This window comes from Anomaloglossus baeobatrachus, chromosome 5 (genome assembly GCF_048569485.1).
Source record: "Anomaloglossus baeobatrachus isolate aAnoBae1 chromosome 5, aAnoBae1.hap1, whole genome shotgun sequence".
NCBI classification, from domain to species: domain Eukaryota; kingdom Metazoa; phylum Chordata; class Amphibia; order Anura; family Aromobatidae; genus Anomaloglossus; species Anomaloglossus baeobatrachus.
In genome coordinates, this window is record NC_134357.1 from 553,776,681 (window position 1) to 553,792,290 (window position 15,610).

A 15,610-nucleotide genomic window follows, 5' to 3' on the forward strand; every position below is an offset into this window, starting at 1 on the left:
TCCTCTCACGGTATCGCCACCCCCGCTCCGGCTGTGTGCAGACGGCCGGGAAACCTCCGATGGATGCAGGACCTGGCGATGGATCACCTGATGCAGTCACCTGACGCATCAGGTGATCGTAAGTATCGCGGTGACGCGGGCGCCCGGCCGGTATCAGCGGATGCGTCAGGAGACTTCATCCCCAATTACCGGCAGCTGCTGCAGCGATCGGACGGGATCAGACTCCTGCCCCATCGCTGCAGGAGCTGCCGGTAATCAGCACATAAGTGAGTATTATTTTTTTTTTATTTTTTTTTGCACTGATGCATCAGCTGATTGTATAATCGGCTTTTATACAATCAGCTGATGTGTGATGTGATTCAGGCACTTGATCCTGACACATCATCTAATCGTTTTGCCTTCCAGCAAACCGATCAGATGATATTGGATCCGGATTGGACGGCGCGGGACCCTGACCCAGGATTACTGCGGAGGGGGGGTTCTTTATTTCAATAAAGATGGAGTCACTAATTGTGTTGTGTTTTATTTCTAATAAAAATATTTTTCTGTGTGTTGTGTTTTTTTTTTTATCTTTACTAGAAATTCATGGTGGCCATGTCTAATATTGGCGTGACACCATGAATTTCAGGCTTAGGGCCAGCTATACAGCTAGACATAACCCCATTATCAGGGCATCAGGGCAGCTGGAAGAGTTGGATACAGCGCCAGAAGATGGCGCTTCTATGAAAGCGCCATTTTCTGGGGTGGCTGCGGGACTGCAATTCACAGCGGGGGTGTCCAGAAAGCATGGGCACCCTGCACTGTGGATTCCAATCCCCAGCTGCCTAGTTGTACCCGGCTGGACTCAAAAATTGGGCAAAGCTCACATCATTTTTTTTTTAAATTATTTCATGAAATAATTTAAAAAAAAAAAAAAAAAGGGCTTCCCTATATTTTTGGTTCCCAGCCGGGTACAAATAGGCAGCTGGGGGTTGGGGGCAGCCCGTACCAGCCTGCTGTACCCGGCTAGCATACAAAAATATGGCGAAGCCCACGTTATTTTTTTTGTTTGGGGGGGGGGCAAAGAAATCCTGCATACAGTCCTGGAAGGAGGATGCTGAGCCTTGTAGTTCGACAGCTGCTGTCTGCTCTCCTGCATACACTATTGGATGGAGGATGCTGAGCCTTGTAGGTCTGCTCCCCCTGACTCTCCCTCAAGCATACAGTCCTGGATGGAGCATGCTGAGCCTTGTAGTTCTGCAGCTGCTGTCTGCTCTCCTGCATACACTATTGGATGGAGTATGCTGAGCCTTGTAGTTCTGCAGCTGTCTGCTCTTCTGCATACACTAGTGGAGAATGAAGAACACATTGAAGAAGGAAATGACAGACCTTTTTTTTTGTTCACTGATAAAAAACGCATAAGGACGCAGTGAGCAAAAACGCAGCAAAAAACGCACCAAATTGCGGCAAAACGCGTGCGTTTTTTGCCGCGTTTTTTCGACGCAGGTGCGTTTTGTGCGTTTTTACCTGCCAAAAACGCACAAAAACGCAGCGTCAAAAAAACGCAGTGTGCGCACATAGCCTAATACGCTAGATGTGCTTACAATATTAATCTTATTAAAGGAAAATTGCGGCTTATAAAGAGCGCATGATCTAAAGCAATACTTGAAGATTTTTTCTTTGTACTGCAGTACAGAAATTATTCATCCTCAACACGGAGATTGTTTTTTTGTGCACTTTGTGAACATTTAAAACCTTACCTGAGGTTTATATATAGTAGTTTTAAACAAGCCTAAAATTGTGTACAAGTACTTGTATTTTTTTTGCACTTATCAGCAGATGGTAGCCGTCGGCCGAGGCTCCATTTGCTCAAATGTTTTGTGGTGGTGTTTGTAATAGATTTTTTTTTGTGATTTATTTTTTATTTGTGAGTGGAAAATAAAATACTATTTTTATCCAAGTATATATTGTTGTGGTTCAGCACAAATTTTATATATAGGATTAATTGTTCTATATTATACATATGAATAATTCATCTTAATTGAGTATTTCGATTCCCAAAAAAAAAAAAAAGGCATCTCACAGGGCCAACTTTTTTTTTTTTTTTGGCCGACAGCAAAACACCAAACTTGTTTGCTAAGACCTGAAAAGATTTTATCGCGGTTGAGCATGCTTCAGAGTTGGCGGGGCCAATGAACAGGAAATCATCCAGAGAAGGGTGACCGATTTATTCTTTGCAACGTCCTTAACGACCCATTCCAGGAAAGAGCTGAAGAGCTCGAAGTGAGAGCAGGATATGGAGCAACCCATGGGAAGACACGTCGTAAAATAATTTTTTGTTGAAATAGCACCCTAGCAGGAGGTGACAATTGGGGTGCACTGGTAGCAGGCGAAAGGCGGACGCTATGTCCGATTTTGCCATTAATGCTCCTTGCCCCGCATTTCGCACAAGTGCGACCGCTTTTTCAAAAGACACGTAGGAAAATGCTGAGTCCTCTGTGGGGATGCAGTCATTCACTGACCTCCCAGCCGGGAAAGACAAGTGGTGTATGAGGCGGAATTCACCCTTTTCTTTCTTAGGCCCTACCCCTAGGGGTGAAACGCGAAGGTTTGAGAGAGGCAAGTCAGTAAATGGGCCTGCTATGTGGCCTAGCGCCACTTCCTTGAGTAGTTTGTTCTCCAGGACCTGTGGGAGGTCCCAGGCAGATTTTAGGTTGGGGGCGAAGGTTGGTTCTAAGGAGCAAATAAAGGGGATAAAGAACTGTGGTTGAAACCGTCCCTGATGGTGTTAGCCACAGCCTTATTGGGGTAACATTCGAGCCATGGCTCCATCTCGTGCACGTTCACTGGAGTCTTTGGGACCTCGTGGTGCGTTTTTAGTGTGCTGTCTGGATGATTGTGTCGCGGGCGGAGGAGGGGCCGCTGCTGCTACTGCTCGGTGGTGGCTCGAGCGGTGGGCCGGATCCCGGGGACTCGAGCGGCGCTCCTCGCCCGTGAGTGAAAAGGGGGAATAAAGGGGGAATTGATTGGATGGTGGGGGATTTGGTGATTCTCCGTGACGCCACCCACGGTTGTGGTGATATTGGTGACACCACCGCTGCTCTAGACGGGGATCCCGGGAGCAGCTTTGTTGTTAGTTCTCCCCTCCGTTGGTAGGGGGGTTGGTTGTCCCGGGGTCCGGTGATGGGGTAGGGATGGATGGCAGGCGGGTTACGGGGCCTGGTGAGGTGCAGGGTCGCGGGGGCAGCGCTGTGCCGCACGGCACGGTGGTACTCACTCTGCCAATGATGAGGACACAGTTCTCCGTAAAACACACGGCTGGATGGACGGGTCCCACAGACGGCTGCGGTGTTGTTTCTCCCGGCAGGTTGATGGTGACTGCCTTTCCCTGCACCTATGTATGGTAGATGGTTCCAATGGGTTCCCACCGGTAACCCGCTCCCCAGCTTGGATATAGTTACATAGTTACTTAGGTTGAAAAAAGACCTAGGTCCATCTAGTTCAACCTTCCTCCACCAGTTCTACATTTAGTCACTAAGTCATTTATAACCAACAATGTTTTGTGTACTGAGGAAATCATCCAGCCCTTTTTTAAAAGCTGTTATAGTATCTGCCATTACTACCTCTTGTGGTAGTGTATTCTAGTGTATGTAGATATGGGCTGGAGGAGCCCCTTTTGCCCGCAGGCTCTGGCCCTGGGAAACTGTTGCCTTGGCGGTGGCGGTGTCTCCCTCTCTTGGTTGGACTGTTGCCTTCTGTTGGGACTTGGCTGCTGGGAAACCCAGGAGGTTCCCTTCACTAACGAATTCGGCAAATTCACAGCGACTCCTAGCCTTGCCGGGGTCCGTAAGCCCCTGCCAGATGGTGCTGGCTTCTCTTTGTGTACCGGTCCGGTACCGCCGGGCCACCGCCCGTCCACGGTCCTTACGGTAGACTCCGATAGGCCACTCCTGCAGACGGTCACCACCGTCTGCCAACCTTGCTGTACCGCCCGGGCCACACACCCGGACGCCGTCAGTTAGTTGCTCCACTACCACTTTCCTTCCTCTCACTTTTGCCTCCAAAGCTAAAAAAACTGTTTACTTTTCCCGCCTCCAGGACTGTGAACTCCTCGGTGGGCGGGGCCAACCGCCTGGCCCACCCCCTGGTGTGGACATCAGCCCCTAGAGGAAGGCAACAAGGGTTTTGTGTCTGACTTCGGTGTGCCTGACCGGGAGTGTGGGGTGTGTGGGTGTTGTTCTCTGTGGCCCCTGGCTTGTCCAGGGCGCCACAATTGCTTGTCGCATATGGAGGAGGTGTGATTGACCCCGCACGAAGAGCATACGTGTTTGTATTTGTAGAGTCCTTGAAACCTGCAATGGCCTTCATTGATTCATTGAAGAGCCAGCAGCGACCTGGTCTGCGGACATTTGCGGCTCCCGGTGTAGCGTGGTGGGAGGAAAAGTATGGTGGGGGTAGAAAGGCCTGATGGGATTTTGCGCCATCATAAGTCTGAGCCACGAATCGGTGGCCTTAAAGCCCCAATCCAGTTGGGGTTGGAGTGCCAAGCGACTCCTAAATTCTTCGTCGTACTTCCACCACGCAGAACCCCCCATGGGTTTTATAGGAGTTGTAAATGGTATCGCAGTATGTGAAGGGTTCTGAGCAGCATTCCGGGTGCTTCTGACCCATCACGTATCCAGAACGCAGAAAGCCTGCAACCGATTATTTATGGTCTTTGCTACACAGTGGGTTTTTTTTTGTTTGTTTTTTTTGGCGAATTGGCGGTTATTGCCTTGCCTTTGTCGACGGTGTTTTGGTCTACTGATATTAGGGACCAGATGTGAACGTATTCGTTTGCCCAAATTTTTTTAACTTTATCTGGGGTTAGGCGAGTTCCTAGCGGTGATACACCGAAGTAGAACATGTCCCTGTGTAAGTCGGGACGCTGCTGCGCTACGTCCTGGCGTTGTACAAACGTGGGGTTGACCTGAAATCCTTCCAATGGTGTACGAACCGCTTCCCTGACTACCCCTGGATGGGTCCCCCTGCCCAAAAGCTGGTAAAGCTGTACTCACCGGCCGATGTTGTTGGTTGGTCCTCTTGTGACGCAATCTGGGGTTGTTTTTCCGATAGTGGTTCACTGTGGTTGCGGTGGGCAGAAGACCTTTCGCCTGGCGGGCCGCTTAGTGAGCTGCTGCGGCGAGAGTCGGATGACGCAGTGCTGGATGGTGTGTGGTGTCTCCTGCGGGATGACCTCTTACTGCGGTTGGCCGACCGGGAGTGTTGATTTCGCCGTGAGCGCCGGGAATGGCGTTCGTGGCTATCCCGGCTCCTGCTGCGGGAAGTGGACGGTGATCTTCTGTGTTCCTGACCCCTAAGGGGCCCGCGACGGGGAGCAGACGTGCCCGGCTCGGCTGACCCCACGTGTGCGGGAAAGGAGTGCCTTGTTTCTACCTGCGATTGGATTATTGGCAGGATGGGCAGTGGGTGGATTGCAGTTGCAGGTGGTGGGGGGGGGGTAAATCTAATGGTGGGGTACCATGGATTTTCCACTGTTGTAGTGGTAGGTGGAAGCATGAAGGTGTCAGAGGTAATGATGGGTCTTTTTTTTTTTTTTTTTTTGCCGCTACGTCATTTACCAATCAGATTGATTTTATATTTTGATAGATCGGGCATTTCTGAACGCGGCGATACCAAATATGTGTGGTTTGTTGGTTTTTTTTAACCCTTAAATTTTTTAATGGGGTGAAAGGGGGGGGGGGGGGGTTTACTAGTCCCCCTTGGGGGCTATAGCGATCAAAATCCGATCGTTCTGCTCTATCTGTAGATCTCAGCTACACAGATAAGAACTGCAGATATGGTGCTTTACTCTCAATGCTGGAAGTGACTCATGTTAGCTACAGGCGTCAACACATGACCCTGTGCTACAATGGCAACCTCCAAAAGTCATGGGATCACGCACGTGACTTCCGGTGGGGGCGGCGGAAAGTGAAAGTAATATGCTCCTATACATCTCGCTGCCAGACTATGGCAGCGAGATGTAAGGGGTTAAAAGTTGCAGGTGGAAGAGATTCCACTTGTAACTTGCAGGCACACATGTCAGCTGTTAAAAACAGCTCACATGTGCACGGATCGCCTCGACCGGCCCACGGCAGGGGGCGGGATTAACCGCACACGTGAAGGGGCTAAATTTGGCTTTTTCCCGGGTTCTGACATCATTTCCGGTCCGGGATCCGAAAACAAAAAAAAAACAGAAGTGACGAGTGGTCACATGGTCGCTGCATCACAGGAAGTGACGCGACGGCCATGGATACTGGATGTGACGCGCCTCCACATGCAACAGTGAGCAACATGGGGGGACGCACCATGCCTGCTGTGTGGAGGGGGAGGTGCGCTGCGTGGCGGTGGCGACCGCGCTGCCAGGGGAGCTGGGGGTTAGGGGGCCGGGAGTGAGAGCGGACCAGATCGCCCTGCGCCTGGGATCTGTTGTGGGGCTTAAACGCTGTGGTGGACGGGAGGGTCTGGAAGACCTGCGCCCACCGCTGCTGGGAACAAGCAGGAGGGAGCAGGTGCCTACAAGGGAGGCAAGCCATTCGGCTCCCTCCCGTCCGATCCTTTCTCTTAGCGCTGCTTCCAGGGGGTCCATCGACGATGCTCACCCTGAGGGCAGATGGTGGTAAGAAGAAGGAGGGACTTCAGAGGCTGCTTATAAGACCTGGAGGAGGGTCCAGCAAGGAAGGGGGGCAGCGGGGGGCATTGTACAGTGGGGAGGAGGGAGAGGTGACCATAGGAGGACATAGCGAGGGGCTCAGCAGTCAGGGGCAGCGGCATCAGCCGCAGTGCCCTGTAGGAGGGCACAGGAAGTGTGATATGGATTAGACCACTCTGTTCTCTCGGTCTCTAAGGTGGGACGACAGCAGGAGCAATTACACCCAGTTGCCAGTAGTCACAAGCTGTATTTGAAGAACAAAGGGAGAAGATTAATAACACAGAGTTCCCTGTGCGAGCCCCCCCCAACGTGCAAACCCCCCCAACGTGCAACACGGGCCCCTGCCCAGCAAGCCCCCCAAAATGAAGCATCACTCTCTACCTAGTGCGAGCCCCCCCCAACATGCAACACAGCCCTGCTCAGTGCGCTCTGCAAGCCCCCCCACCCAACGTGCAGCCTGTCTCCCTGCGAGCCACCCCCCCAATGTGCAGCGTTGCCCCCTGCCCAGCGCGAGCCCCCACAACGTGCAGCGTTGCCCCCTGCCCAGCGCAAGCCCCCCACAACGTGCAGCGTTGCCTCCTGCCCAGCGCAAGCCCCCCAAATGTGCGCATCAACCCCTGCCCAGTGCACATTTTGGGGCGGTTTGCATCAACGCCCCAGCGATCCCCTCAAATGTGCAGCATCACCCCCTGCCCAGTACGAGTCCCCCAAAACGTGCGGAGTCGCTCCCTGGCAAGTGCAAGTACTCCCAAAACGTTCCAAATTGCCTCCTGCAAGCCCCCCCAAACATGCTGCGTCGCCTCCTGCCTAATGTAACCCTCACATTCCTTATGAAAGCCTCCACATCATCACCCCCTGCTCCGTGTAACCCCCCCATAACCCCCCTTTCTTATGGAAGCCTCCAAAGCACGGTGCTGCAGCTTCAGTACATTCCCTGTGAGATATACACGAGCTGCAGCCCCCAGCACTGACAGGAGACACTGCTCTGTGCCCCCAACATCCAGGCTGAGACCCCAGAGCTATAACTAATGAGAAGCTGAATATTCTCCACCTCAGGGTCAGGATCCTCCGCTCTGCACAGAGGAGCCCGAGCACTGCTGCTTCCCGCCCACAGATCTGCACTGCACTGAGGAGGCCCCGCCCACAGATCAGCACGGCACTGAGGAGGCCCCGCCCACAGATCTGCACGGCACTGAGGAGGCCCCGCCCCTTCCGGTGACGTCTTTCCCTCAAAAAGATCAACTCCACTCTAGAGACTACCATAACCATATATCTAGTGTGCGGCTCTGCAGGTGGAGATTCCCCATTACTGGGGCAGGGGGCATTGTTAAAGTCTGTGTAACAGTTTATTGGACGCCGCCTCTGACAGAGCTTAATAGACTTTTGTACATTGCAGATCCATCACTGAGGATCCGTCCTCCTTTCTGCCCCCACAGTATAATGTTCCCCCAGAATGTTCTCATATGTTTCCCCTTATTCTCTCCAGTAATTGTATTATTACAGCGGATTCTTTCTGATGTTACATCGTCCTCTTCTCCCCATTCAGGTCCCTACAATATCGGATCCTCTCAGTGGAGATCTTCTATAGAAGAGAATTCTCCTGATTGCCCCGTGAAGGATGGATATGGACAGGGACAAGATGGCGGAGAGGATATTACACCTCACCCTAGAGATCCTCTTCCGGCTTACTGGAGAGGTGAGAGATTCTGATGACGTCACATTACACCATTCTTATCTATGGGAATAACAGATGGACAGAACTGGAGAGGTGAGGACTCTGGAAATGTCTGGAGTGAGATTTCTTACTGTGTCTCTCCATAACCAGGATTACACAGTAGTGAAGAAGACCTCTAGTGAGCGCTGTCAGGCCCCTGTGTCTGAGGGATGGGGAAGACCCCTGAGCCCAATCACGGGGCCTCCACCTCACCCCCCGATACATGAGGACATCAATGACCAGAAGATCCTAGAACTCACCTACAAGATGATTGAGCTGCTGACTGGAGAGGTGACACTGCTGGGAATGCTGGGACATTATACAGTAACGCTATGAAGGGATCGGGGGTGACGGTATCATTGTATGTGTCAGGTTCCTATAAGGTGTCAGGACGTCACCGTCTATTTCTCCATGGAGGAGTGGGAGTATTTAGAAGGACACAAAGATCTGTACAAGGACGTCATGATGGAGGTTCCCCGGCCCCTCACATCACCAGGTAATAGACAGGACTAAATACACACGGCCTATAATTATCTGTATGTAAGGAATGAATTCAGTCCCTGTATGTGTCTCCTCCAGGTCTATCCAGTAAGAGGACAACACCAGAGAGATGTCCCCGTCCTCTTCTCCCACAGGACTGTAAACAAGAAGAGCCCGATGTTCCTCAGGATCATCAGGTAGATGGAGAGAAGGTGCCATGAAATCTCCCTATGATGTGTAGACGGCTGTGAAGGTCTTGTGCTCAGTCTTGTTTTATCCACCAGTATTATATGTGTTATACTTGTGTAATGAGAGCGGTGGAGATGGCAGGATTAGAGCTGATCATAGATGGGACTTCTCCATCTGTCTGTGACTTTTACAATATTTGTTTCAGGGTGAAGATCTGCCCCATATTAATACTACAGAGACATATGTGAGGGGTGATGAGCGGAGTAAAGAGGAGATTCCTACAGATAACCGCCCAGGTGAGTAGTGACCACTAAATGCAGAGAAGTCACAGACAGGGCTGTGGAGTCGGAGTCGGAGCTCATTTTGGTGCAGTCGGTATAAAATGCACCGACTCTGACTCCTAAAATATATAATAAATTGGGGACACTAGTGCAATGCAGAATGTGCTGAATATTTTACTAAATAATAACATTTAGTATAATGCTCATATTTAAGTGAAAAATTTATTGTAGTACAATGTGAACATCAGACATTTACCGTAATTATTTTTATGATACAATAATCAAGATATTTAGATAGAACATAAAATATATTTATTGGAATACAACTTTAGAACACACAGAACTAATAAATTGTAAATATGTAATACAATATGTAATATATATATACACAAGATACATTACATAGTGTATTACATATTTAGAATTTATTACAGTTTTTTTGTGTTCTAAAGTTGTATTCCAATAAATATATTTTATGTTTTATCCAAATATCTTGATTATTGTATCATACAAAATATTAAATGTCTGATGTTCACATACACATGTTCATGTACTACAATAAATTTTTCACCTAACTATAAGCAATATATGTCGGAGTCGGTGCAGGAGAAATTAAGGAGTCGAAGGTTTGGCTTACCGACTCCACAGCCCTGGTCACAGATTCTTCTCAGTCACCGGCTGTGGCTGCTTTATCAGGGTTGTAGTCCGGCCATAGAAAACGGTCACCATTCTGCTGCTAGACCACCACATGCTCCTCCATCCAAAACTGTCCCCATTATTTTGGGCATTGGACACTCTTCTGTTGGAGTGAGATCTGTATCAGGCAGATCTTACAGGTAGGATCCATCCTATCCCCTGAAATTAGATGTTCAGTTTTAGCTGCTCAGATCTCTAATCTGCAAAGCCAAATGACAGCGTACGTAGAATGTGTAGACAGCTTAGAAAACAATGGGGAGAAAAATCAAATCTGTATGGTGGACCCCTAAGAGAAAGCGGAGGGTAATGATGCTGGTGACGTCCTAGATTCTTAGTTTGGTGCCGTGTTTGTCAGGGGAATAAAGATTGATTGCTCTCAGTGGGAGAAACAAAATAATAATCTTGTAGTTGATGAAGAGACCTAAGTAGTCTGGGAAGCTTGCGTTGTAACATCATTTATTTTTTATTAGCTATTAAAAGGCATCATAAGTAGGGATAAGCAAGCCTGAACTGTAAAGCTCAGGGTTCATATCGGACACCTTGTGTCCAGTGCTGAACCCCGAACACTGACCTTTTATTGTACGTCCAATTCCTACTCGAGTTCGTATCGGACACCTTGTGTCCAGTGCTGAACCCCGGACACTGACCTTTTACTGTATGTCCAATTCCTACTCAGGTTTGTCAGCCGATTAAAGCTTGTTAAAAGGTAGCAGAGCAGCCTATCAACAAGCTTTTAGGCTGTGGGCACTTCCGGAGCTATCGCAACCATGCTAATTATTGGCATGGCTGTGATTGGTTGACGCATACCATTACTTAAAGGGGTTATCCGGCTTCTTTGACATTTTTTTTTTTATTTCCCTATTGGGCTACATTGGGGCAGGTAAGTAGATAGAGACCACTTACCTGCCCTGCTGTCAGCCCCTCTCCCCCGGCTCAGAGCGGTCATGTGACCGCTCCTGCCGCGATTTTGCTGCTTCCGGTCATTTCATGTCAACATGGGCAGGGCCATGTTGACATGCAAATGTGGAAACAGCATGTCGCCTCCCTGCTGGGTGTCTACAGTGTGATGAGCCCCGCCCCCTTCCCTGCACCCTCCCACACATTCCCCCGCACCTCTTTTACTCTCCAGTAACCTCCCCCTGCACTACTGTGGGGTCCGTGACCTGGGGGCGGGGCCTGGCGGCAGCTTCCGTGGTGTCAGCTCCAGCACCGGGCCCCCTGCTCAGGATCACACATTCAAATGTACCAGCATCGCAGATCACAGATGCCGGTACATTTGAAAGTGCTGATGAGAAGCAGCGCAGCGCTGCTTGTCATCACTGTCCCTCCCGCTGTCTGTGCTCTCTTCAGCACATCGGTGACGTCACTACTGTGCTGATATGGCCAGAGCACGGACAGCGCGCGAACGTGCAGGAGCGGCGGGGACCGAGGAAGGGTGAGTATGTATTCCACATGTGTTCCCGATGGGGATGGGGGGGTTGCAGAGCTATATGTGTGCGTGTGCAGAGCCATATGTGTGCGTGTGCAGAGCCATATGTGTGCGTGTGCGGTGCAGAGCCATATGTGTGCGGTAGAGAGCCATATGTGTGCATGTGCGGTGCAGAGCCATATGTGTGCGTGTGCAGAGCCATATGTGTGCGTGTGCGGTGCAGAGCCATATGTGTGCGTGTGCAGAGCCATGTGTGTGCGTGTGCGTGTGCAGAGCTATATGTGTGCGTGTGCAGAGCCATATGTGTGCGGTACAGAGCCATATGTGTGCGTGTGCGGTGCAGAGCCATATGTGTGCGTGTGCGGTAGAGAGCCATATGTGTGTGTGTGCGGTGCAGAGCCATATGTGTGCGTGTGCAGAGCCATATGTGTGCGTGTGCAGAGCCATGTGTGTGCGTGTGCGGTGCAGAGCCATATGTGTGCGTGGGCAGAGCCATATGTGTGTGTGTGCGGTGCAGAGCCATATGTGTGCGTGTGCGGTACAGAGCCATATGTGTGTGTGTGCGGTGCAGAGCCATATGTGTGCATGTGTGGTACAGAGCCATATGTGTGCGGTGCAGAGCCATATGTGTGCAGAGCCATGTGTGTGCATGTGCGGTGCAGAGCCATATGTGTGCGTGTGCGGTACAGAGCCATATGTGTGCGTGTGCGGTACAGAGCCATATGTGTGCATGTGCGGTGCAGAGCCATATGTGTGCGTGTGCAGAGCCATATGTGTGCGTGTGCAGAGCCATGTGTGTGCGTGTGCGGTGCAGAGCCATATGTGTGCATGTGCAGAGCCATGTGTGCGTGTGCGGTACAGAGCCATATGTGTGCGTGTGCGGTGCAGAGCCATGTGTGTGCGTGTGCAGAGCCACGTGTGTGCGTGTGCGGTGCAGAGCCATATGTGTGCGTGTGCAGAGCCATATGTGTGTGTGGGGCCCCGAGGCTCGGTGTCGGTGCAGCGGCGCATTACTTTCAGGGACTCCACGCGGCTGGATCTTGTCACAGGTAGGAAATCCTCTATTTTTGATTGTCGTGACGCCACTCTCAGAATTGCGGTCAGTGGAGACCGCCACTGCAGGTTAGGGGTGCCTGGGGCTGATAGTAGGTGCAGTCAGTTGTAATAGCCTCCTGAGAGTGAGGCATGCCCCAGGGTCCCGTGTAGGTGTGTGGAACTACAAGTCGCAGAATGACTCACACGCACAAGCAGGATGTCTTTCAGGGGTTTTTACTCACTGATGGTGGCTGGGTGAGTAACCCGGGCGTAGCTGGGATGAACCAGGCTGGAACCAGGTGTCCTTCAGGCTGACTGGTGAGGGTGGCTACCAACTCGCCTTCCTTAGCCCGTTGTGTTTTGGGGTAACCCCTGCTTGAAGCCCTGCTGGGGTCGCCCAGGGAAGTTGCTGGTGCCTCTCTCCCCTTCTTTTGGCCCGTTTGCTTGTAGCCTGGACCAGGTCACTCCGGCTGCTTGCCTCCTGTGAGCTATGGGCCCTCACTTTGGCTACGTGGCTGCGGACTCTGTGGTGTTGTCTTGGGGGTGTAAAGTGCCCCCTCATGCAGGTTTGACAAAGGACAGGTGGATCTATCCCTGCACCGGGACCTGTTACCCGTTTGGGCCTGGTATCTCCCTGACAGTCTCCTTACTCTCCACTCCGTTGCTCTCTCTTTAGTCGTGGGTGGATTTCGGGCAGCACTACCAGGTGACCGATCTCCCCCGTCGGTAGTCACTGCGCGTACGTTGTCAGAATTGTGTAGAGCTACAGGGTCTGCTTCTGCCCTCCCTGAACTTCACCACTCAACTGTCTTCGGCTCACTCTTCCCTCCTCTCCTGTTCTTGCCTACGTCACCTAGCAACCAGGCTCTCCACCACACCCCTCGAGTGGAGATGGAGGCTTCGCCCCCTCCTGGGATCCCCAGGAGTCCTCTCAAAGGTAAATGTGTGAGACCTGATCACTATGCGCCTGTGTAGTCACACCTCGGTCAGCCTTCTGGATTACCTGTTTTGTACTGTCCCCAGCATGGGTGCAGTACTCAGTGGTGCCTGACCAGGTCAGGGGCGCCACATTCCCCCTTAGTTATCACCAGCACGTCCTCGGGCTGCAAGACAACATTTTAAAATGCGTAAAACAGTAAAACATGGTAAAATGTTTTAAAACCATCAGGTACCATACATCACCACCCTCCACCCACAAGTCCGTTAACCCACCCTAAACCCTCTCAGGCGGCAGGTCACCGGTTTCCTTTGGTAACCAGGTCTGGGCCATCAGCTTCCCCAGACCTTTCTTCCCATCTGCCTCTCCCGTTGGCCGCGCCTTCAGCCACTTCTGGCAGAATGTAAAGGCGGCTTTCATGGTCTGGTGGTTTCAGGGTATACCTGGCCCGGTGGAGCCGCGCCTTCAGCCTCTTCTGGCAGGATGTAGAGGCGGCCTCCACAGTTGGTGCTGACCAGGTACCCTCTTTGTGGTGGAGAGCCAGGCCCCATAAACAGGCGTGCTCCCTGGTAGTGGTTGTACCTCTGGGGTAACTATAAACACTGCGAGAGTTTGTGGCTATAGACAGTTCATAGCCTATGGTCCATACACGAGGTGCAAAAGGATTTTCTCACATCAGTTCATGTGGGCACATTTCTTAAACTTTTCTATAACGTTGCAAACTTCAAACTTTAACTTGCTGTACTTTCGTATTTAACTTTACTTTTGTTTACCAGGGCTCTTGCCTATTGGGCTTTGGCACCTGTCGTCATCATCTGTTGTAGAGATAGCAGGATCTCTGTAGGGGTTCCTGGTACATGGTATGACATCCAGTGCGTACCACCCTCTTTCTCCTTGATGTTTTGTGAACTCGACCAAATCTCCCTTCCGTAGGTCTCTTCCTGGGTGTCCTCTGGGCAAATGGGCTCTAACGTCTCTCCTGCTTACAAATATGCCCTCCTTTACACCAGATGCTACTATAAAGCCATATCCAGACCTTAGACTGAAGTCTTCTACAACTCCTCGACAAAGTGGGCCTCTGACCTGCGATTTGGCTCTTCTCAAGGACCGCTTTTCCTCTAAGTCTCTGGCCGTGACCTCGTCCTTCTCCTCGGGAGACTGCTGTGCAGGTGGATCCCTTGTCCTGCTGCGGCGCCGTGTCCTGCGGGCTGGGTCCTGCCTGGCTGCCACCTCACCGCTTGCAGGCTCCCAGGTGAGGTATCTGGACAAATCTTCCTCAGCGGAGGATGTCGGGCCCTCTTCATCCCAGCGGGAGTACGGCAGCATCTCTGGCTCTTGGACTGGTGCTGCATCCACTGCTGATGGCTCTGGGGTCAGCATCTCAGCTTCCTGGCCTCCCCTCCCCCTTAGTTCTTCTGGGCACTCCTCTTGTGGCAGCGCTAGGGATGGATTTTCATCAGCAGGCCAGGGTGGGGGACCCTTTGGCATGAATGTTGCAGGAGTCTTCCTGTGAGTATGCGGAGGGAGCAGATACCGGTCCACCATCTCCTTTGGGAAGTGGGCCTCTAGATCAGCCTTCAGCCTCCAGTATTCGGGCTCCTCCCCCAGCAGGGACTTCCTAGCAGGGACTTCCTTGGGCTGGGGAGCGGTGTCTGCTCTGACCTGGCAGGCCGGGGTAAATAATTGTACAGTCTTGTCTTGGCGGGCCGAGCCTGGCGTGGCAGCGGCCTGGTCTTGGCGGGCCGAGCAGGGCATCGCTGCGGTGGCCTGGATTGGCGTCGCAGCTGCGATGGGATCTGTGCGGGCCGGGCTGGGCGCTTCTGCGGCCTGGATTGGCGTTGCAGCTGCGATGGGATCTGTGCGGGCCGGGCTGGGCGCTTCTGCGGCCTGATTCAGCGTTGCCGCGCCGGGCGCCTCTTCAGGGACCGCGGGCGTGGCAGCAGGAGTCGGGGCTCTCGCGCTGGCAGGGGCAATATAGGACTCACCCATCAGCGCCACCATCGGGACCTGAGCCGTCCTGTGGGGCACTCGTAGCGCGGCTCTCTCCTCATAGGCCTCAACTGCCTCAGCGATTTCCTGCAGCTCCGCATGTCCTTCCCGGATCTGCTGCACGATCCTCGCTTCCAGTCGGTTACTGAACTGGGCAAGCTCCCAGGACCACCAGGCAGCGGAACCTGGC

General features: G+C 52.0%; 1 protein-coding gene across 1 annotated transcript in view; it reads left to right on the forward strand.

Moving 5' to 3' along the window:
- The window catches only part of LOC142312980 (uncharacterized), a 111,223-nt gene that overhangs the window by 72,447 nt on the left and 23,166 nt on the right, over positions 1-15,610 (forward strand). The window contains exons 5-7 of the mRNA XM_075351968.1: positions 8,778-8,880; positions 8,964-9,061; positions 9,259-9,349. Coding sequence (XP_075208083.1) covers positions 8,778-8,880; positions 8,964-9,061; positions 9,259-9,349 — 292 coding nt within the window. The remainder of the gene's footprint in view (positions 1-8,777; positions 8,881-8,963; positions 9,062-9,258; positions 9,350-15,610) is intronic.